The 24,216-nt window shown below is 39.5% G+C and overlaps 1 protein-coding gene across 2 annotated transcripts; it reads right to left on the bottom strand.

Annotated features, from left to right (window-relative positions):
- Positions 1 to 208: 208 nt before the first annotated feature.
- SERPINB12 (serpin family B member 12) lies at positions 209 to 22,462 on the bottom strand. 2 transcript variants are annotated; one of them, XM_047769488.1, is made up of 9 exons: positions 22,415 to 22,455; positions 18,361 to 18,459; positions 13,646 to 13,831; positions 11,450 to 11,584; positions 10,544 to 10,684; positions 7,993 to 8,110; positions 5,201 to 5,343; positions 3,544 to 3,711; positions 209 to 1,684 (listed from the first exon to the last, which is right to left on the bottom strand). In XM_047769488.1, the coding sequence occupies exons 3-9, from the start codon at positions 13,811 to 13,813 to the stop codon at positions 1,280 to 1,282; spliced, it is 1,278 nt and encodes a 425-aa protein (XP_047625444.1). In that variant the 5' UTR covers positions 13,814 to 13,831; positions 18,361 to 18,459; positions 22,415 to 22,455; the 3' UTR covers positions 209 to 1,279. The 2 variants fall into 2 exon arrangements, with proteins under 2 accessions (XP_047625444.1, XP_047625443.1); XM_047769487.1 differs by lacking the exon at positions 18,361 to 18,459 and having other exon boundaries at positions 22,415 to 22,462.
- Between the last annotated feature and the right edge of the window lie 1,754 nt (positions 22,463 to 24,216).

Raw genomic sequence — 24,216 nt, forward strand, 5'->3', positions numbered from 1 at the left:
AAGAAGAAGAAAGAAACTAAAAGAAAGAAAGAAAGAAAGAAAGAAAGAAAGAAGAAAGAAAAAGAAAGAACGAAGAAAGAAAGAAGAAAGAGAAGCAAGAGAAAAAGAAAGGAAGTAATGAAGAAGGAGAAGGGAGAAAGAATGAAAGGGGGAAAGAGAGAAAAAGAGAGCAAAGGAAAAGAAAAAGAAAAAAGACATAAAAAAAGAATTCAGAACAACACATCAGAAAACAAATGTATTGGAGTGTCGAACCCTCTGGTGCCAGGCTTTCAGTGGACCCCAGCTTGAGAGGACACCAACAGCCTCCCTGACAAGGGTTTCCACCTGATTCTGCCCAGGCCCGGGCCTACTCTCACCAGGCCTCTGGGAGAACAAGTCAGTCCACGTGACCAGAGCGCAGACAGAGGGGAATGTAGAGCCCAGCAGCTCACAGTGAGGGCAGCCCTCCTCACCAGCCCTCCATATGCAGAGAATTCTCTGAGGACTGGGGTGAGGAAGAGATGAGGCGGGGGGAGCACTTCCTGATGGCAGTCTTGGAGACTCAGTAAGGAACACAACTGAGACTCATCCCCTTTAAATCTACCTGCCTCTCTGCTGAGTCGATGTCACATTCACAAGGCAAATACCATTCCCCTGCTCTGTGCAAAGTGCACCTTGGGAGGTAGAGCAGGGGTCATACATCCTGGAGCTCTCACTGAAACCCCCCCAGCCCTACTTTCTCCCAAGTGACACATATCTCACAGGGCACCTTCCATGCAGCAGAAAATGGAAGAGGAGGGGTGGGGCATCTTGCCCAGCGAAGCAGCATGATTTTAACTGTCTGGTGAATGGAGCTGAGTTTCCAAAACACTTTCCATTTAAACGTTTTCTCTTACCACTCATGGTAAAGTGTTTCTGAGCTTCCTAGAAGTGGTCTAATGATTTGAACTCTCAGGATTCCTTCACAAGGAGGCAGGTGACTTAGAATCAATAGCATCCTCAATTATGTTAAACTTCAGGTCACAGAGGGTAAATTTATTTGCTCGAATTTATATCCTTAGTTTAGGATATAGAGAGCAGGGGCCCTTCGATACTAGTGGACTTGGATGAAAATCTGCTACAGGATGAGAGAAAGGTCAGAAAAGCCTGGGCCAACAGCTGGAGGAAGGGAGCATGGAGTTGTGATGGAATTCGGTCTCAGCTTTAGAGTTTAGCAAAAATGCAAATGACCGTGTTATACTGGGGGAAGACTGTGTGCCCATTTTCCTCCAGCTCCCATGTACTAGACAGTAAGCTCCTTTCAAGGAGAGCAGACCCTGCCATAGAAGAGCATGGTTTGGGTTTTGTTATGTCTGATGAAAAAGAGAAAAGGGTGATTAGCATTAAAGGTCTCCCAGGAGGGTGAGGACATTTCCAGGCCGACAGCCCCACTGGCGGCGACTGCCTGGGTGCCATTTTCATCCACTTCCACAAAGGTTTTGTGGACCACTTTAGACAGGTACAAATTGGGACTTGGAGAGATTCCTGTAAGGTCAGCCTTTGTTTCATCAAAGACATCCGTGATGCCCATGTCCTGTAAGATAGGATTGAGGTCGTAGCTGTCTTCCAGGGTAAACTGGGGGAAGGAGACAGCTACTCTTTTTTCTGACATATTTTCTGAACTGCTCCAGGCCATGATTTTTTCATAGGTGATATTCCTTTCAAGCTGCAAGAGGAAGAAAATAATGTTCAGGATCAGATAATGAGCCTGCAAAGGATGCCCCCAGTACTTCCAAGGGCCTGGGTTTATTTCCATAGTTAGTAACAAGCCTCAAGATCTTTCCCTGAGCCTCAAAATTCTCTGGTTTCCTTTAAAACTCCTCCAAGCTTGATAGGACACTGTAAACCAGCTATAATGGAAAAAAATAAAAATCATTTTTAAAAATGCATCAACTTAAAAAAAAGGTTATACACTAAAAAAATAAATAAATGAATAAATAAAATAAAACTCCTCCAAGAAAATCTCTCTTTCCCCTTTAAAAATCACAGGATAATTTGGGTTCTAGTTTTCTTTAGTGTCTGACAGGCTAGTGTTCAAAGCCCAGCAAAGCTCGTTTGATTAAGCTGGGTGAGCACGACCAAGCCTTCATAATCCGAAGTTAAACCCCCTGTTCTATAAATGAGAGATAATACCATCAGGGTTTTTCAAAGATTAAACAAAATAATAAATGTAAATAAATTATCACAGCCTTGGGTATATTAACTATACTTCAGGAGTTCCTGTCATGGCTCAGTGGTAGGTAACAAACCCAATTAGTATCCATGAGGACATGGGTTCGATCCCTGGCCTCATTCAGTGGGTTAGGGATTCAGCATTGCCATGAGTTATGGTGTAGGTCACAGACACTGCTCAGATCCCACCATGATGTGGCTGTGGTGTAGCCCAGCAGCTACAGCTCAAATCGACCCCTAGCCTGGGAACTTCCATATGCCACAAGTATGGTCCTTAAAAAAAAAAAAAAAAAAAAAAGATTAAAAAAACTACACTGCAATAAAACTTAAAATAAAACAAAGGTATCACAAAAAAATAACGTATGCAAAGTACTTAACACAGTGCTGGCACTTTGAATAATGGTTATGATTCTAATTGTTATACCTGTTCTTGCATCTCCCTGTATTTCTCTCGTTTCCTCCCCAGGACAAAAGGCAGCTAAGCATCCCCCGCCTTTATTAATTCCTATCTCACAAACAACCTGCTTCAGTATCAGCATCTCCACTTCTGTCAAGGCACATGCATCAAAAAAGAAGATTCTGCTAAAGGCCCTTTAACTGAGTCACAGCAAAATAGTGTAAGAGGCCAGAGGTCAGGGAGTTCCCGTCATGACTCAGTGTTTAATGAATCTGATTAGGAACCATGAGGTTGCAGCTTCGATCCCTGGCCTTGCTCAATTGGTTAAGGATCTAGCATTGGCATGAGCTGTGGTGTAGGTCACAGATGCACTCGGATCTGACGTTGCTGTGGCTGAGGCATATGCCGGCAGCTGCAACTCCCATTGGACCCCTAGCCTGGGAACCTCCATGTGCCGCAGGTGTGGCCCTAAAAAAATCAATAAATTTAAAAATTAAAAAAAAAAAAAGAGGCCAGAGGCTGGGATATTCAGGAAAAGGGAAAATTCTTTTCATTTGTAGCAATTCTCAAGTTACTCAGCATCCAGCTTCCCTGGTCTAGAAAAACAACTGCAAAGAACTATGACATGAGAGAAGAAAGTCCCCTGCAGTATTTTTGGCATTTGTTCATTAGTTAACAAAGGAGAAATAAACATCTCATCCAATTCATTTTGGGGTTTTTTTGTTTTCTTTTTATTGTTTTTGTTTTGTTTTGTTTTGTTTTTTGTTTTTTAGGTCTGCACCTAGCCAGATTCGTTTCTGCTGAGGCACGACGGGAACTCCCCTGGTTCATATATATTCTTTGCCTCTCTGATTGCTCAGGTGCCATCCTTCCTCAAGATGGTAGATGGTTGATAGTGCTACTCTCACCAAATCTACAATAAAATGTTTTGTAGAGACAGGGAAATGGAGACTTACCTCTTCTAGGCCCTTCAAGTTATCTGTAGAGCAAGATGGCAGCAGCACAAACATGCTGAGTGTTCCCTTGGTGTACCTCAGCTCAAGGATCTGTGCCCTCAGCTCCTCTATGAAGCCGATTCTAAATAGACCCTTTCGATTCATCATCTTCACATTCTTCTGTTCATTCTGTAGTGGACAAGATAGAAAGTCACAGGACTGCCTTGAAAAGCTCACAAACTCACATGGTCCCCAATTTCCCTGAAAACAGGGGTCCATTAAGATGAGAAGGAGCTTCACCAGAAATTCTGAGCTACATCAGTGATCCACCCTAAAAAGTCCTCTGTCCACTGGTCCGGTGGCCCTTACTTTGCCAATTCTCAATCTTCCCAAGATTTTAATAGGTTCTTCAGCTCCCAAGGCCACTTATTGTAAGCTGTCCATCCAGATGTCTACCCACAGCCTGGCCAGTGGAAACAAGCCCTGCCAGCTCTATCTTCCAGTCTCTTAGCCTCATATGACCCCCTACCCCTACTGGCCTGGACGACCCCACTGTAACATCAATGGGAGCCTTGGTTAAATGATAAGCTTCTACATACAACTCCTGTTCCATGGGCTTCTGTCAGAGGAAAGGGCACCTCCCCAGGCATCTTAAACCTCATAGGATGTGGGGGGTTATCAAACTGCAGATGAGCATGCAGCACTTGAGAGAATAATAGAGTGAAAGTGATGGGCTGAGGTCTGACCCCAACCCCCTTTCTACAGCCCACTGGCTTAGAACATGGGTTGTTGTTTTTTTCCCACAAGCAATATTTATCACTGTGGAAGCAGTACATGTGCACGGTGGAAAGTTAGGAAACAAAAAAATGAGAAAATGTCAACAATGGAGTTCCCGTAGTGGTGAGGCAGAAATGAATCTGACTAGTATCCATCAGGATGCGGGTTTGATCCTTGGTCTCACTAAGTGGGTCAGGGATCCAGTGTTGCCGTGAGCTGTGATGTAGGTCGCAGATGCGGCTCTGCTGTTGCTGTGGCTGTGGTGTAGGCCAGCAGCTACAGCTCTGATTCCACCCCTAGCCTGGGAACCTCCATATGCTGTGGGCGCAGCCCTAAAAAAGCAAAAAAAAAAAAAAAAAAGATAAAGAAAGAAAAGAAAATGTCAACACCATATCTCTCTCCTTATTACCTATGTTAATAGATAATGTATATTCCCTGTTGGCTCTCTTTCTATACATGTGTAATATACATACATAGTTATAAATCACATACAAGACACAGAATATAATATGTATAATCCATATTTGCCTTTTTGTAAGAAAAAATGTGGATTTCTAAGGAAAAAATTCACCGATGTGAATCCTGATGAATTTGGCTAAATAACTTACCCTTTGTGTTTGTTTTTTTCCCCCCTTCTCAACTTCTAGATGGTACTGATAATAACACCAATTTTCATGTTATTTGGGGGAAGAAAGGAAATGTGAAGAGAAAATGCTCCGTGCAGTGCCTGGCATGAAAAGCTTCACAAACTTTAGATACTGGTTTTTATTAGTAACAAAATGCTCTTATTTTAAATGTCACCCAGAGAGCAAAATCTTAGATTTGATATACATACTGCCAATCACACTTAGTGGAAATTGTGGGTGGATTATCTAGAAAACTGTGTGCTCTGATATAGTACCTCACTTAGAGAGAAAGGTGCATCAACTGTGTTTTCATTGTCAAAATATTCTTCCCACTTGGCCTTGAAGTAAACGGCATTGACCAGCACCAGCACAGTGGCATTGTTGATAGTGTCCTTGCTGAAGAGTTCCTTGATTTTACCTTTGAAAAAAAGAGGTTCGTGGGGTTAATAGATGTAAACTATTGCATTTGGAGTGGATAAGCAATGAGATCCTGCTGTATAGCACAGGGAACTATATCCAGTTACTTGCGATGGAACCTGATGGAGGATAATGTGAGAAAAAGAAGGTGTGTGTGTGTGTGTGTGTGTGTGTATGAATGGGTCACTTTTGACAGAACACTGTAAATCAACTATAATGGAAAAAATTAAAATTATAAAGTAAAAAAAATAAAAATAATTTTAAAAAATTAAAAAAGAGGTTCCAGAGAATATCCTGAATATGAATTGTAGCAAAATCACTCACGAAGACAGAGTTTTTTAAATTCAGTTTAAAATCCCCAAGGCTAGAGCATGTCTGGTTCAGGAACTAATCCAAGAAAATTCAACCACTAATAATCCTGAGGGGGTGGAAGTGGCGGTAAGGGGAGGGATGACGGGGGAGGGGAATCCAATTCGGAGCTTTGTAACTGAGAGAACCTCCCAAGTATCTATATCACTGTGATTGGAACTTGCCATCTGTCACTTTATCCCATGGTTGAGTCTTTCAAAGTATAGATGCTGCCACCTAATTATGCTATAACCTCCTTAGAAAAAGAAGTTCTGTGTACATTTCCTATCTCAAGCACTCATCGCAGCAGAATACATACGCTTAATATAAATAAAAATGCATATGCTAGGCCTGTGCCCTCTCTCATTCCATCCTAATCCATCATGAGAAGTGGATTACTATTATCTCTCCTTCATAGAAAAATAAACTACGGCCCATGAAATGTGAGTACCCACAGCCAAAAAGCAGCAAGTGGCTGAGATCCATCCAGCATCCTTTCCATTCTTGGTCCAGCTCTGGACTCCCATCACAAACACACAGCCCTACAGCAGACTGGAAAAGCCTATGCTATCAGGCAATGCTCCATTTTCTGTATGCATCCTTTTCCACTTTAAAATTCTAAATTATCAGTTACTTGAATGCATGCCTAGGCCTTAAGATGAGAAGCCTCCCCACCTCAAGAAGGTTTCTATTAAATCCCATAGTAATAGATGACATTACTGCACTTGTTAACTAACTGGGTTAAGTAAGGAGTAAGTAGATATTCATGCCTTGGTACGATTTTTTTTTTTTTTTTTTTTTTTAGTGAAGCAGTTTTCCTCTTGGCAACTGAATGGAACCTTGAAGGAATAGGAATATTTGTGGATTGTGGAGGAAGGAAGGAGAAATAATTTTGCAGTTTGGATGCTTCCTCCAAGAAAAGATCAGTCAGGGCAGTTTCATATGAAAAATTATTCCTGGGAGTTCCCATAGTGGCGCAACAGAAACAAATCCTACTAGGGACAATGAGGTTTCAGGTTCGATCCCTGGCCTCGCTCAGTGGGTTAAGGATCCGGCATTGCTGTGAGCTGTGGTGTAGGTTGCAGACGTGGCTCAGATCCCACGTTGCTGTGGCTGTGGCATAGGCCAGCGGCTATAGCTCTGATTCCTCCCCTAGCCTGGGAACCTCCACATGCCACAGGAGCGGCCCTTAAAAAAATAAATTAAAAATAAAAATTATTCCATTTATAACAATGGAATTCTCATTAACTGACGGAGAGTATAAATTGGTACCACCAGTCAGGAGATGTAATTACCCTCCTAGTTACTTACACGGTAGGATACACGTATTCATCCACATATGCATTGTGCATACTGACGAAAAGATACATACCAAAAAAATTTCGTTCTTATCAAAATCTAAATGTTCATCTACAGTAAAATGGATACATAAGTTTAGTATACTTTTATAATGAAATACTACACATTAATGAGAATGCACAAAAGACAGCCATATGCAATAATATGACTCAAAAACTCTGCTGAATAAAATGTCAGACAGTAAAGAATACATGTGGTATGGTTCCACTTACACAAAGTTCCAAAACAGGCAAAACTAATGTTTAATGTTAGAAGTGAGGAAAATGGCTATCCTTGGGAGAGGAATGACAAAGAAAGCAGGAGTGGGTTTCTGGTAGTGTTCTTTTTCTTTCCTCCATTCTTTAAAAAAAAAAAAAAAAAAAAACTTGGTGGTGGTTATAAAGATGTGTTCCCTTGGTGAAAATTCACTGAGCCACACTCAAGGTCTCCTGTTATAGTGTTATATTGTTATAATATAACTGATATATTGTTATATTCAGAAAGGGGTAAATAAGGATGAATAAAGTCCTGCTTGGTTACAAAAAAATTATTCCATTTATGTTGAACTCAAATTGTCACCACTTAACACCATTACCCCTTCACTCAGAAAACACCTTTAAATCTACCAAGAAATTGATAAGAATTAGGATTTTATTGTTTCCATTTCTCTCTGAATAACCTTATCCTCTTCACAATCTTTTTACTGATCCTTTAAGATATGGAAATAATTGATATCCTAGTGACATTTTACTTGGTTGAAGTATTTCATCTTCATGATGAAGCAAAGAACCAACGATAAATGCATCTAAGCATTTTAATGGTTTTTCACCTTCAAAACAAGCTCTGGACCCAATCCATACATGTAAGACTCTGGTCCTGACAGACTAGCAATGAAAAAGCTGGGCTGACTTTTTTCTTTTGAATAGAAAAGAAAACCACCTCTAATATGTTGGGTCTTTCTTACCTTGGGATTGAGAGTCAACCCAGAAGTTAATCTCTTGTCTGGATTTTTCAGCGTCATTCCGAAAATCAACACTTTCAATCGTCGTGTGGTAAAACTGAATCACACCTTCTAAGTATTCCTAATAAATTGGAATGAATGGAAATAATACAATAAACTATATAATTATGCTAATAGGAGTGAAGCAGTCATGAGGAGCCTAATGAGAAACTGTGCCTAGTTATTTAAATCAGATGCCTGTGGTCTCTACCTATGCCAGGTCTTAATTAGCAAGAAACATCTGTGGCTACAGTGACAACTTAGGGTATAGAATGCTTATTCATGGAGCTGTCCATAGTTACGAGGACACAAGTTTTCCTACCAGATTTAGACATTTGATTTGTGGAGACATCACAAGACAAATAGCAAGTAACTTTAGAAACCTTGCTGTGAAATGCTTCTATTTTTTAAGAATAAGAAACCTGATGAATGATTCCAAAGTTTCTATTTAGGGTGATGAAAAAGTTCTAGAAACAGGGTGATCATTACACAACATTGTGAATGTAATTAATACTACTGAATTGTATACTTAGAAATGACTACAATGGAAGTTTTTGTGTTTTAGAAATTTTACTACAATTTTGAAAAATATTTAATGTAATATACAAAATCATTGCAGTGTACATTTTTAATAAATGAATTGTATATTATATAAATTTATATTTCAATAGTCTTAGTTTATAAAAAAAGCATACAAAATTTCACTTACAGGAGTTTGATGGTGTCTTGTCTTATATTCACGTCTTTCAACCATTTGATTTATTTTCGTGCATGGTATGAGGGTATGTTCTAGTTTCATCGATATGCATGCAGCTGTCCAGCTTTTCCCAGCAATACTTATTGAAAGATGTCTTTTTCCCATTTTATGTTCTTGCCTCCTTTGTCAAAGATTAATTGACCAAAAGTGTCTGGGTTTATTCCTAGTTTCTCTATTCTGTTCCATTGGTCTGTCTGTCTGTCTGTTTTGGTACCACATTGACTTGATTACTGTTACTTTGTAATATTGCCTGACGTCTGGGAGAGTTATGCCTCTTGCTTGGGGTTTTTGTTCCTCAGAATTGCTTTGGCAATTCTGGGTCCTGTGTGGTTCCATATAAATTTTTGGATTGTTTGTTCTAGTTCTGTGAAAAATGTCATGGGTAATTGGATAGGGATTGCATTGAATCTGTAGATTGCTTTGGGTAGTATGGCCATTGTTACACCATCAATTTTTCCAACCCAGGAGCATGGAATATCTTTCCACTTCTTTACATCTTCTTTAATTTCCTTGATTAATACCATTGACAGATGATTGGATTAGGAAGATCCAATATATATATTGGATACACACACACACACACACACACACACACTCACAATGGAATACTACTCAGCCATTAAAAATAATAATAATGCCATTTGCAGCAACATGGATGGAACTAGAGACTCTCATACTGAGTGAAGTAAGTCAGAGAGAGAAAGACAAATACCATATGATATCACTTATATCTGGAACCTAATATATGGCACAGCTGAACCTTTCCACAGAAAAGAAAATCATGGACTTGGAGAACAGACTTGTGGTTGCCAAGGGGTGGGGGAGTGGGATGGATTGGGTGCTTGCGGTAAACAGATGCAGACTATTGCCTTTGGAATGGATAAGCAATGAGATCTTGCTGTGTAGCACTGGGAACTATGTCTAGTCACTTATGGTGGAGCATGGTAATGTGACAAAAAAGAATGTGTACATGTTTGTATAACTGGGCCACCATGCTGTACAGCAGAAAAAAAAATAATGTATTGGGGAAATAAAACAAAAGAAAATAGCAAAAAATAAAAAATAAATAAAACATTTTAAAAGAAAGAAAAAAATAAAATTTCATTTTCATTGTAAGAGAACGTACTAATTTTGGTCAAAGTAGGATACCGCCTCCTACTGGGCCAGCCCTAACCCTTTGTACACCACCTTTACAATAGGTCTCACCCCTTGTGTTTTTTGCTAAGTATGTGGCTCCTTCTAGAGGCAAGAGAGAAAACAGAAGCCCAGATTCACAGGCATCCTGGTCTAAGTACAAAGCTGTTTAGCCACAGAGACAAGCCTTGAACTTTTTGGCTCCAAGTCCTTTGGCTACACCTCACTGTTTCTTAAGTGAGTACCATTTCATAGGGAGGTGATCATGGCATAAAAGGTGATTTTAGAGAAGTGCCTTTTTGGGGGAGGAGGGACCAATAGGAACAGTGGCTACCAAGTGCATCTACCAGACACCTTGATTGGGAAAGAGGGTCATGGGAGAGAACATTACCAAATCCACACATGCTCCGTAGGCTGGTGGTCACATGACCCTCTTTCCACCTCTAAATTGCTCATTTTTTAAAACTGGGAGGAAGGCAACAGGTGTGGGGGAGAAAGGGGTGGGTCCTGGACATCCCTGTCAGGTGTTTGTGTCCTAGACAGCAGGTGAGTAATCCAGCCACTTGCTGATTTTTAACTAGTCAGTGATACAGTAGCTTTAATCACCAGTCATCCCTGACTCACCGGACAGACTGGGAATTCCTGCTCCCCGTAAAGCCTGTTGGCAATACTCAGGGTGTAATCAACTTTAATCCTGTCTAATCTGCAGAGAAGCTGCCCGAAGTAGCAGCTGAGCAGTTCACTCGCATCGCTTGAAGACTTGGCCTAACAAAAGAAAAGACAAAATGTGATCTTATGGGAAGTGTTAAAACATCACTAATGCAAGTTGTCATTTCACTTTGTTTACATGTAAGCGAGCAGAGAAGAATGGAATGGAGGGTGAGAAGTGGCCCCAGTCTTGGCTCCCAGGCTGGTGTCAAGATCACCCAGGAAACATATATCTGGGGACTCCGCAGTGCACACCGTATCTCAGACCAGCGTGCCTTGTTTTACTCCGTATTCAAAAAGATTCAAGAAAGAGGTCATCTTCTCTTTGCCCTCCTCTTAAACTATTTAACACAGGGGGATACAGAACCAGGAGAATATCTTTACTCCTCCTATTATAAGACAACAAATAAAAGTCTTGTGTGTCAGTACAGACTTCAGCAGGAAATAGAACAGGCAAAAGTGGAAAGAGAAAGGGAGGAGTAGCTGCTTCCTCCCCCTGCTGTCTACTGACTTCATCCTCAACCACACTCCATCCTGGAGATCTGGCGCCAGTAAACATAGATCTGAACTGGGGCTATGATCTAAGGTCCTTTATCTCGAGCAGAAGATGCTAGATCCTACTCTTTAGGAAGCTAGCTTACTGCCAAGGACCTATAAGATGTATAAGAAAGAAGTTGTGAGTCATCTGGGGTTGTTGCTATGGACACTACTGTTGATGACAGTCAGGACCTAGGCCTTGGGGATAAGCAACCACGGCCAAATATAGGACATTCAGAATGAACAGTTTGTGAGGAAAAGGGGCAGGAGTGGATGGCAGCTCACCTGCAGAGTCAGGGACCCTGTCGTATCCTTCTGCCCTTCCACAGAGCTGTCAGCATGCACTTTGTGTTTTTCTCTTTTCAGACAGGGATCAGGTTCTTTGCTTTCATTCTGGGAAAATTCGTCGAAGTGTAGCACCTGTGTGATGATGGAATGGGGTCTTTCAGACAGTACAGACAGCAGGAAATGTGAATCGCTTCAGAAACATTTTTATAATGTGGCAGTGACAGTGATCACATTGTCCAACCAAACAATCAACAATGGTTTAAGGAAAGTGGATTTTTTCGGACTAGGACTGTGAGGTGGAATGGAGGGGAAGTAAACTACATGCTACTCCCTGGGACTTCATTTAAGAATGAATGTAACTAAACTAAAAGAACATCAAGGCATCCACAAGCCACTTGTGTCTATTGAGTCGGCCTGAACTGAGAGTGAGTGTAAAATACACACCATATTTTGAAGACTTAGTATGAAAAAGAAAAGAGTGTAAAATATTTCATTTAAATGTTTTAACTAATTGCATGTTGATATGATAATATGGTGGATGTACTGGGTTAAATAATATATATTGTTAAAATTAGTCTCACCTATCTCTTACTATTTTAGTATGGCTCCTAAAAACTTTTAAATACATATGTTGCTTAAATGATATTTATATTAAACTGCACTGATCTAGAGCTTCATGTCAATCAAGCAAAAGATAGGTTATCCAGAGCTTTGCATAAAGATGAGAAACAAAGGGGCTTCTGGCACCACTCAGATCAGTTCTGCTGGCAGGTGACGCCCAGTGCCTGGAGAAGGAACATGTGAAACCCAGCTTGGAGGACACCAAACACACTTGACATAAGTTTGGCTAGTGGAATAATACTCCAAATAAGAATAAATGAATAAAGTAGTGTGATGCTAAAAACATTCTCCTTCAATCTAATAAGTCACTCCTCCATGTCAGGAACAGTGGCTGTGTTCATACTTAACCCCTGTGCTCTGGGCCAAGTCCTGGGAAGTATAAGACCTGGTCTCAGGAGTCTGTAGTTTACTGGGGGAGTTGTTCCTATCACTTCCATTTATTCACCCTACAAATTTGCATTGGGTGCCTACTACAAGCCAAGCTCTGTTCTAGGACAAAGATTCCTGCCCTCTGGGAGATTACATTCTAAAGGGAGAGGCATAGAAAAAAATAATACCCATCATAATTAATTACTGTAGACAGTATATTAGAAAACAGAAAATGCCACATGAGGGGAGGGAGCTGGAATAAGAAGGAAGCTTAGGGTGCTGGGGTCCAGAATGCAGTGTTAGATTGCAGATCAAGATAAACCTCATTGAGAAGGTAAACTCTCATCAAAGTCCTGGAGAAGAAAGTAAGCTACAGATGAGTTTCCTGGGAAGAATCATCATCAGGCAAAGGGTATGGAGCAAGGGACCTAAGGCAGCAGTGGGTATGGAATTCCCAAGGACAGGGTGCAGTGTGGCTGGTGTGAGGGGTGCTGGTAGAAGGGGGGATGGAGTCACCAGGTTATCTGGACTCAGATCCCCAGACCCTCATGGGTCTGAAAGGGCTCGGGCTTCTATCATTAGTGAAATGCGAAGTCTGGGTTTTGAGCCAATGAGAAACAGGATCTGACTCTGGCTTTAAAAGGATCTTTGAGACACCTGGGTTGAGAACACTGTCTGTGGAAGCAGAGCTGTACCCAGGAAGAAAGGGCAGAGCTCAGGAAGGGCAGAAAGCACCTGGGTCCTAGATCTCTTTCACAGGAAAAGCCAGCAGGCATTTCTGACAAAGTTGATGTGAAGTGAGAGAGAAAGAAAGAAGTCAAAGAGGACACCAGGATCTATAGCCACTAGATACATAACTGGTGCTTGATAGATGTTTATTCAGTGGAATGAGTGAGAGAGAAAAACCTGTGCACACACTAAAAATTCCTGGCAATATTGGTATCGATAATTACAGAGAGAAAGAGCGTGGGACATGCAGACAGCGACAGAGAAGGTGATGAGAACAGCTATCAGACAGGTGAGATTGGGGAGGCATAGTAAGCAGTTGGAGGCTTAACTGAGCCTTGTTGGATGGACAAGAAAGCAAGGAACAAGGCGGGGACACTGAGGGAGGTCCTGGCTCCTGTGATCCCAGGGCAGTGTGGACAGCTAGGCTTTTGCCAAACGGGGATTAGGGACTGACTCTGAGCCCTGGATCTGCACCTTGTCGATCTGATGTGCACTGTCATTTCTGGCCCCCAGGCGGACCATGCCAAGGGCAGCTGAGATGCTCAGAGGACAGAAGAAGATGTTCTTTTGATAATCATCTTTGCTTATCTTTTGGAAAAGATCAAAGCAAAATTTGCTGTTTGCTGTAATCAGTGAGTCCATCGTGAATCTGATGACAGCCTAAAATCAAACCAAACCAAACAAAACAAGAGGAAATGATGATTAATTAGAGCACAGTTCTCATTTTTCAATACCTGAGATAAAATCATATGCATTTAGTCAATACATCATTAAAAACTGGGAAACTAAGGTCACCAGCCTCCTGGTATGTAGATGCTAATGTTGATACAGACAGAGATCTATTTTCACTCAGTGGTGTGCATTAGTTTCCAAGGGTTGCCACGACAGATTACACCAACTGGTGACTTAAACAGCAAAAATGGATTTTCTCACAGTTCTGGCCAGAAATCCAAAATCAAGGTGTTGGCAGAATTTGTTCTTTCTGGAAGCTCTCAGGGAAATCTCTTTCATGCATTTCTCCTAGCAGTTTTTGGCAGCAATTCTTGGCTGGTAGAGGCCTCTCTCTAATATCTGCCTCCACCTTCACATGGTCTTCTTCCCTGTGTCATTGCGGTTGTGTGTGTGTGTGTCCATCCAAATTTCTTTTTCCTTATAAGGACACTAGCCAGCCCCAACATGGTATGACCTCCCTACATCGGCCAAAACCCTACTTCCAAATCAGCTCATGTTCACAGGTACTAGGGATTAGGATTTAAACATATCTTTTGGGAAGCGTGATTCTACGCACTTTGTTGTAGAACTTCATTATTCAGGTAAGCAAAGCCATGGTCAAGTTATCCATCAAGGAAATATCATTCCACCTCCTCGTTCACCGGCACTACCAGGTTCTGCCTAAGTCTTTTGCCTGTAATCTCGCTCCCCTCCATGTCCTATGACTTCAGATATGCCCAGCCAGTTGTCCTGGGCTGTGCCCTTTGCAACATTCTCACCTCCTTTTGGCTCATTCCATATACAACCTGCAGGATGTGAGGCACTGCCGTCAGTCATTAATATTAATCAAGAGATAACAGACCTTGAAAGATGTGGGGGGGTTAGAAGTCCTTTGGTTTAACACCTAGTCTTAACAGTGTAGAACCACAGGTAGCAGTGAACCAAAGCAAGAAAGTGACTCATTTGGGACAGAGTCCTTGCCCCCCACCAATAATCTATTCCAGAAGTATCAAGGGAATCCTATGTAGATCTCACCTGGGACTTATCCCTCTCAAATGCAATGTCTTTTCTTGCATCTTTTGTCCTAAGGATATTGTGACTTTCCAAGATGGAAACGAAAGCCCCTTTATTTTGTGTTTTTATCACCAGACACAAGGTACATAGTAAGCATTAAGAAATAGTTACTGCATTGAATTAAATGGTGTACGCTGGTTTTAGCATCTTCCCATTTAAATATAGACCTTTTTAGTTTATAAAACTAATTCAAGGAGTTCCCATTGTGGCACAGCAGAAACGAATCCGACTAGGAACCATGAGGTTGCAGGTTTGATCCCTGGCCTTGCTCAACAGGTTAGGGATCCAGTGTTGCCATGAGCTGTGATGTAGGTCACAGATGCAGCTTCTATCTGGCGTTGCTGTGGCTGTGGTGTAGGCCAGCAGCTACAGCTCCAATTAGACCCCTCTCCTGGGAACCTCCATATGCTGCCAGTGCGGCCCTAAACAGACAAAAGACCAAAAAAAGAAACCTAATGCAAAAATATGACAACTTCTTTAAAGCATACCAGACGTGTGTTTTATATATATTAGCTTTAATCCTCCTTTGCAAGGGAGATATTATCACCCCCTTGTTATGGATGAGAAAACTGAGGAATCAAATCCCACCTGTACTTTGCTCAAATTAAGTGCTCTTTCTACCACATCTACTATTTCTACTAAGTTGCCCTTCAGTGTAGAATAGGCTGGGCAGTCACATGCCTGCTTCATGTTGATACTTTCCTCCCTTTTTCAGCTTGTGGCTTTTTTTTTTTTTTTCAACTTTTTAGGATGTATGGAAGTTCCCAGGTGAGGGGTCAAATCAGAGCTGTAGCTGCCAGCCTGCAACACGGGATCTGAGCCATGTCTGCAACTTACACCACAGCTCACAGCAATGCCAGATCCCCCACCCACTGAATGAGGCCAGGGATCGAAGCCATGTCCTTGTGGACCAGTCGGGTTTGTTACCGCTGAGCCACAGTGGGAACTCCAAATGGTTTATTTTTAATCTCACACTTTTTTCTGCCAAATTTGTACATAAGCATATTCCTCATTCTGTGCTATTAGAGCAAAGTTCAAATAGGTGTTTTCCAAGAAACATATGTCCTGGGTGTGTCTGGAAATTCAATAATGCCTCACACCTCAGAAAGTTACACTTGCATGTGTTGAAAAATAACTTCATCTCTAACACAATGTTTCTGTAATAACAGCTCATTTTAAACATGTAGTAAACAAGTCTACTAAGGAAGTAGAGAAATCAAATAAATTAAAAAATATCTGAACAGAGGGGATTTCACAGGCTTTTGTTAAGTCATAAAATTTTGGGTGACAGGTAGTCTAATATTTTTTTAAGGCCTTGGCTATACAACAAAGGTTGATATTTGATCATAGTCTTTGGCATCAAAGGAAGAGAAGGCAATGTTCATTCTGGCTATTTGTTCACTGCTGTTTAAAAAAAGACTAGGTGGAGGCTCAGTGGATTAAGGACACGATGAAGTCTGCATGAAGATGTGGGTTTGATACCTGACCTCACTCAGTGGGTTAAGGATCCAGTGTTGCCACAAGCTGCAGTGTAGGTCACAGAAGTGGCTCAGATCCAGTGTCGCCATGGCTGTGGCATGGCTGTTGCCTCAGCTGCAGCTCCAATTAGATCCCTGGCCCAGGAACTTCATATGCTACAGGTTTGGCCATAAAAAGAAAAGAAGACTAGAGACAAACAATATTGAAGAAGAAAAAGGGTTTGGATTAAAAGACTGAATGATCCCACCCTGGACCTTTGTACCCAGCTATTTGCTCAGAGTCACCCCTTGTACCCCAGTGCAGATGTGCCCCTGGCTTCAGAGTGGAAGGGTGTTTCTTCTTGGCAGGACAATGCACAGACTTGAACAATAAGCATCTTACCTGCTTTAAAGGAATAAATATTGCTCACTGCAGCCAACTCCCTTCCTCCCAAGGTTAAAAAAAAAAAAAAAAAAAACTGAGGCCAGCAGAAGTGAGGTGACTTGTACACAATCACATGCTGGCAAAGAGAAAAGCAGGGCTAAGATCTTCCCATGCCCGTGCCTGGTCTCTGATGGAAGATGCTTCTTTTTAACACTCCTTTCTAATTCGGGGACTACCCTTACTCACTCGGTGAGCTGCAAAGCACCTTCCCCTCCAGACTCTCTCTCTCTGTGCCCATTTATGCATAAAGAACACAGAATCTGCACTAAAGTTGGTAAACTTTTCACAAGTTCCTTAACCTGGCTTCAACTCCTATTATGTTCTCATCTAGAAACAGTTCCCTTTCCTGAGTGTGCACCTGATTATATCCCATAGGCTGGCTTCCATGACAGACTAGGTAACTTCACATTGCCTGCCTTTCCAAGGGAGAGGTGAGAATGGCAGGAACAGAAAAATGGCCCAAGAGCTGCAGTGAATATTATAGGACTCAGTGTAAGCTTCTGTAATAGGGAAATCCTTCCTGGCTTTTTATAAAACTCTAAAATATGGACAACAGGAATGGCTTAATTAAATGTCATCTGGCAATCATCTTCTGAGGGTTTTGGGGGTTTGTTTGTTTGTTTGTTTGTTTTTTGAGTTTTGAAATTAGAAACTGGCCAAATCTGACAACAACCTACTTCATCAATAAACCAACATTTATGAAGTATTCCCACTGGGTTAGTCACTGCATATGAGAAAAACTGAACAAGACATAGTCTCTGCCTTTGGGAAATCCATGCTCTATTAGCACAACAGATATTACAATATAAGCAGCTATAGCAGAGAGTCTAAGGAACACAGAGGAACAAGATATTAATTCATAAAATGAAGTAGAAAAGGCAAAGGAGTGTTACACAGGAAGATTTTTTTAAAACAGCTTTCATTAAAAGGTAAGCCTTCTAATATTGCAGATTTAAGTTGGCAATTAAAAACATAACACTTTTTAACATTTAATGCTTCTTAACTGTTTTCATTTGTTAAAGATAGGCTTTGATGGTCAATAAAAGTCATGTGATGATGTGTTGTTACAAAAAATCAAATCAAATCAAGAAATTTGAGCTCACTTTTCTTGTCTTTATCAAAAATCCCTTTACATCTCTACTAATTTGAATACTGTAATATCTAAACCACTGTTTCCAAATCCATTAGACTTACAAATAGGACCAATTTAGCAATCAATGGAAAAGGTGGAGATCTAACCCTCAGAATACTAAAATGTAACTGTAAGAGCTATTTTTCAGAGGTATAGAGCAAAATAACCTTCAGATTTTAAAACCTTTTGTGTACAAATATATTTATAGCATTGCTTTCATAATAGCCAAAATTTAGAAATAACATAGAGGCCCATCAGTGGAATAAATAAATAACTTGTTGTTCAGCCATGTGATGGGATATATAACCAAAGAGGCTGACTAACTGGGATCTCTCAGGAATCATGTTTAGTGAAAACGGGTGACGCTAACCTGCAGTTTTAGAAGTCAGGAGAGTGGTCACCGTGTGGGTGGATGGGGAGGAACCATGGTTAGCAACAGGTGGGGACAGTGGTGGGTTAGACTGATTCTCTAAAAAGCAAAAAAAAAAAAAAAAAATCCATTATCTGAAATATTTGCCAATTTCCATGGTATAAATAGCCCCACCGTGGTCAATTTCAAACTACCAACAAGCCTCCTGAGAGCGGGAAGAGGAAAAGCAGAATTTGCTCTTCTTAACTGATGGCAGCAGCTTTAGGACTCATGGGGCCAGGCATGAGAGGCTTCTGGGGAGCTGGAAATGTTAAATTTCTTGATCTGGGCGTTGGTTGAACATTAAACTTACACCTTTTTTTTTTAGTTTTTTTTCAATGAATTTTATATTTATAGTTATATAACCATCATCACAACTAATGCACTTATGCACTTTTATATATGTTTTATAATATTTTGTTTTATAACTATATATACATACATATATGTATATTTTAAAATTATATATAACTTTTTATATATAACTTTTTAAAGTTATATATTATTTTATTTTTTGTTTATTTCACCACCTCTATTTTTTATTCTTTTCTTTCTTTTTTAAAAAAAATTTTTTTATCTTTTTAGGGCTGCACTCATGGCATATGGAAGTTCCCAGGGTAGGGATCTAATCAGAGCTGTAGCTGCCACCCTACACCAGAGCCACAGCAATACCAGATCCAAACCATGTCTGCAACCCACACCACAGCCTAAGGCAACACCAGATCCTTAATCCACTGATGGGGGCCAGAACCCGTGTCCTCAAGGATTCTAGTCAGGTTCATTACCACTGAGCCACGGTGGGAACTCTTTTTTTTTTAACTCAATGAGTTTTATTATATTTAGAGTTGTACAACTATCATCACAACTTAATACACTTGTTTCTTATGTACTTTTATATGCTTTATAGCTATATATATACATACACATATATTTTAAAGTTATATAACTTTTTAAAGTTATATATATAATTTTAAAATGTACTGTAGATGTATTACTAAACATGGCAGATAGTTTTAAGCCATTGGAATTTTATTTGCGTTTTAACACAAAAACTAGGAGTATATTGAAAATTCAAGAGTAAATTCTCACAATGAAATTTGGCTCCAGCTACAATTAGGACATGTTCCCCAAGCATTAACAGAAGTTACTTTATGTCTACTCTGGAAAGGATCCACCACACAAAGAAATTACTGTTTGGCTAAGTCTAAACCTGAAGGCTGATTGCTGGTGTAGGCTGCCTCCTAATAAGCTACAACTTGAAAAACTTGTACATAATTAACTTCGGTCCTGATTATTTTAAGATTTGAAATAACTTTCTAAGAGAGAAAGGTCCCTCAAAACTCTATTCATCTCAAAGAATTAGTAATACCCTCGCCCACAATGACTCTGTAGTAACAGCTAGCACTTCATTTGAGCCTGCAATGTACCTGGCATTTCACAAATATTGTCTCTAGTTCTCAAAAAATCTCATAAGTTATAAATTATCTTCATTTTACATCTCATCATTAAATGATGCAGCTGATGTGCAAACAGGTCAATTTAGCCCAATCTCAAAGCCACTCTCCTCCCTCCTGCACCTGCTGCCATCCAGAGCAGATAACACTACTACTACACAATGCTATTCCCTGAGTGACCCACCACACAATTTTATGGCAGAAGGATGCTTCCAGCAGGTATGTGTCTTATCTATGTCTCTGGGCTGTAGAAAGGATCCTGGGCTGTAGAAAGGATCTCCCAGGGTGGCATGTCCATCAGGGCTTTCCTGAATTTCCTCTGCCCATGGGCAACTCGGGCACCAGTTTGCCTGCCCTTCCAAGACGCCTGAGATCTATCAGGATCCTCTATATCGAATATTTACTAGAAAATCATTTTCACATTGCATTGAAATCTACACAAATGCATTATAAATATAGATTGAGGAGTTCCCATCATGGTGCAGTGGAAACAAATTCAACTAGGAACCATAAGGTTGCAGGTTCGATCTCTAGCCTCACTCAGTGGGTTAAGGATCCAGCATTGCCATAAACTGTGGTGTAGGTCACAGGCGCAGCTCGGATCTGGCATTGCTGTGACTGTGGCTGTGGCCAGCAACTGCAGCTCCAATTAGACCGCTAGCCTGGGAACCTCCATACGCCGTGAGTGCAGCCCTGAAAAAGCAAAACATATGGATAGAGAGAGAGATTGAAATTGCAAGACTCCAAATGCCTTATCCCAAAGCAGGACTGGCTTGCATTATTTCATCCTTACCTCCTGCCAGCCATAGCTATATAGGGAGGAGCTGATGGGCAATTTTCATTCAGAAAAAAAAAGAAAAAAGTCACTTTCATATTCATATCAGTAAAAATATTATATTTCGCCTGTAATACTTCACAAGTAAGCAATTTGTTATTTACCCTCTAATGAAGTAAAAGAAGAAATTTGTTTCCAAATTCAAATTTATTGTACAGATGACAGAATATTAGTTATGAGGTTCTGCCATCTATACAATAAATTTGGGGTTTCATTGTTTATTTCTGTCCTTTGTTATTTACAATGATGTGTTAGTTTCAGGTGTATAGCAAAGTGATTCAGTTATACATACATACATACATCTGTTCTTCTATAGATTCTTTTCCATTATAGGTTATTACAAGATATTGAATGTACTTGCCTGTGTTATACAAGTACGACAAATTTATTTACTTATTTATTTATTGTTATCTTTATGGCCAGATCCTTTAATCCATTGTGCAGGACTGGGGATCAAAGCCGCGCCTCCACAGCCACCGGAACTGCCGCAGTCAGATTCATAACCAACTGCACCAGGGTTGGAAGGCCTACAAGTACAATAAATTTGAATTTTCTCTCATAATACCGACAAATCAATTGCCTTTATTTTTCCATGTCCTTTCTAATCTTGTAATCGTATGTTTATATGAAACATATAACATTTATATATGTTTATATATATAAAGAACACATGTTTGTATATCTATTTCCCTTATAACTTTATCTGCTTTTGATATTTCTATCTTTATTTTCAGAGAATAGTTCTCTTGAGAGTAGGTTCCATGTTTTTTATCCATCTTCGTATCCCATCAATAGAGAAAACAAATGATGCTATCTACAGGCAATTGATAAGTACTTATGGATTTGCTATCATTTGTTTTTTTTATTGTAAGTAATTCTACTGTTTGAAATATTAGATAATTCAGTATTTCATATTAACTCTATACATTCTGCAGGCAGCTGGAATCAATAGAGGTATTATATAGTAGAATCAATTTTGATTAATTTTCTACTTTATTATAAATTGTTCAACATTAAAATATGGTTTATTTTAAAGAAAAAAAAAATGTGCAAGTTTAGACTAGATAGATTTTCTAACAACCCAAGATATTCTGAGTGAAATTATGCTGTATACTTACCTACATAGTATAGAAAGAAAAAAGTACATCCCAAAAGTATTTCATGTCTTACAATTTCCATAATTTTCACAAAGCTATTAAAACCCAAGAATGAAATTCCAGGTTCACAAAGGTATATGGAATAAATATAAAACCTGGTTATAATGAACTAAATGATAAACAATATCTATAAACAAAGAAATACCAGTAAAAGATGCAATCAAAAGCATTTCCAATGTATATTGAAAAAGAGAAATCTAAACTCATATTTACAGGTATTCTAAGTATTTTACCATTTTGTATTTCAGAGATAATAAAAAGATGAAATACATTCTGTCAAGTATGTAAAGACACAAAAATTATTGACATCCACATTTTTAAAAAATCCATCAGATACATTAAACATCTACCCAGGTGTTTTGGGACTGAGGGCAGTGACAAGTGTTGCTAGTATCTCCTAGCAGGTACTGCCACATTTAACAAAAATTCAAACATCATAAAACAAATTGCTCTTTTTTTAAAGACATTTGCCTTAATAAAAATGAATAAAAATAGCATCCATCATGTAAAATAAAATCCCAGGGCAATGTTCATTGCTAAAAATGATATTAGATAATGCTAGCATTTACCTTCTTGCCTTCAGAGTTGATGCTAACAGCTGGCCAGGTAAGTTTCAATCCACACCCTGTCAGGAATGGAAATATATGAACTCTGCCCCTCCCACAAGTACATTTTTTCATGTGCTATTTTGGAATCCAAGGTAAAATTGTCATTGATTGATTTAAGGAACAAATAGAAAAGGAATGCATGTCATACATTTTTAAACAAATTCTCATGCTCTGTGCCTTCAACTGAACTACATATTTAACTTACTGTTTATGTTTTCTTTGCTATTTCCAATTGGGTCTCTTTATAGAGGCCTTGGAGTAATATTTGACACATACCCCTTCATACACACATCCTTATAATAGCTAGTGATGCAAAGAACCATTTTACTTCATATACCCATTGTTATGGACATTCTCTTATACTTGAATTTCTATAGTTTAAACTTCTTTTGATTTATTACATAGGACTTGCAAAATGTATTTTAAGCTATTTTCAATTTTTTTTTCCTATAGCAGCCTTGGGTTGGGGGTGGGATTGCTATTTAATCCATGTACTAGAATAGCCAGATAACAACAAGAGGATAGAAATTATCAAGACCTACTGACAGAAAGACTGGGGAGGCGGGGGTACTTTCTAGAAAGCAACTAATTTGCTAAGAACCAAAGGGCTGATTGATTTTGTACCAACATCTCCAGAAAAAATCTGTCCAATTTCCCTTTGTGCACTCTGTGACCTGCTCATCTATTCATTTTATTTATTTCCCCAAAGGATTTTAGAGCCCCAGACACTCCCACTTTCTTCCTTTTCTTCTTTCTTTCCTCCCTTCCTTCTTTCCTTCCTTTCTTTCTTTATTATCAGCCTCCTGATAAAGCTTTCATGAGACAAATGTATGTCACGACTGAAAAAATAGGTTTTAAAACTGAGCCAAATAACTTCTGATGTTGTTCTAGTTCTAACATTCTATGATCCGATTTGTTTATGACGATGCACATTATGAACATAAGGCTCAGCGAATAGAGCAAAAGTTGTAACTGGAAGAGTTAGGAAGAGTAAGAATTTTGCAATCAACATGGTTTAGGGACAAAATAAAGACTCCTCTATGGCTCGGTTCCTTGTTTATCAGCTTCGCTGAAATGAAAATACTGGCTTTAAGGAGAATGAAAGCTGTTATACATACTGTGTATGTAAACTTATATGGACGATAGAAGCTACTTAAGCAAGTGGTCTATAAAGGAAACAAGTGAAAAACCTTTTTAGAAGGTAAGATATCAACCAATGTAAATTAGTAGCTCAACATCCTAGAGAGACTCTCAAATCTCAATAGTAGATATAGAAAACAAATGCGCTGTTAATTTTCTTTGATTCATCCTTCGTAATAAGGATTGGTGAGAGAGAGGGAGATAAAAAGTTCAGTAAGCAATTCCATAAATCAAATAAGGTGAACCTACCTAGGTAATTTTCAGCACTTTAAGAATACTTTTTAATGTGAGGTGATGGTTATGTTAAGTAGCTTAATCAAGGTGATTGTTTCACAATGTGAGCAAATAACAAAATAATTGTATGCCTTAAATATATACAATTTTTATTTTTCAATTATACGTCAGCAAAGTCGGAGAGGAAAAGAATGCCTTTTAGATGAAAATATTGTACGACTTGTAGGTCAGATCTACCTAAATTCCCTTGGCTTTCCTTGGTTACTTGGGCTGTTAAATATCCTCATGTCACTTTTCCATTAGAAAAAGGCTTATAGTTCTTTTTCTGTAAATATTTCCACCAACTTCTAAAAACCATCATTTCTTCATTGAGTTTGGTGATTGGTTAT

Source organism: Phacochoerus africanus, chromosome 2 (assembly GCF_016906955.1).
Source record: "Phacochoerus africanus isolate WHEZ1 chromosome 2, ROS_Pafr_v1, whole genome shotgun sequence".
NCBI classification, from domain to species: Eukaryota; Metazoa; Chordata; class Mammalia; order Artiodactyla; family Suidae; genus Phacochoerus; species Phacochoerus africanus.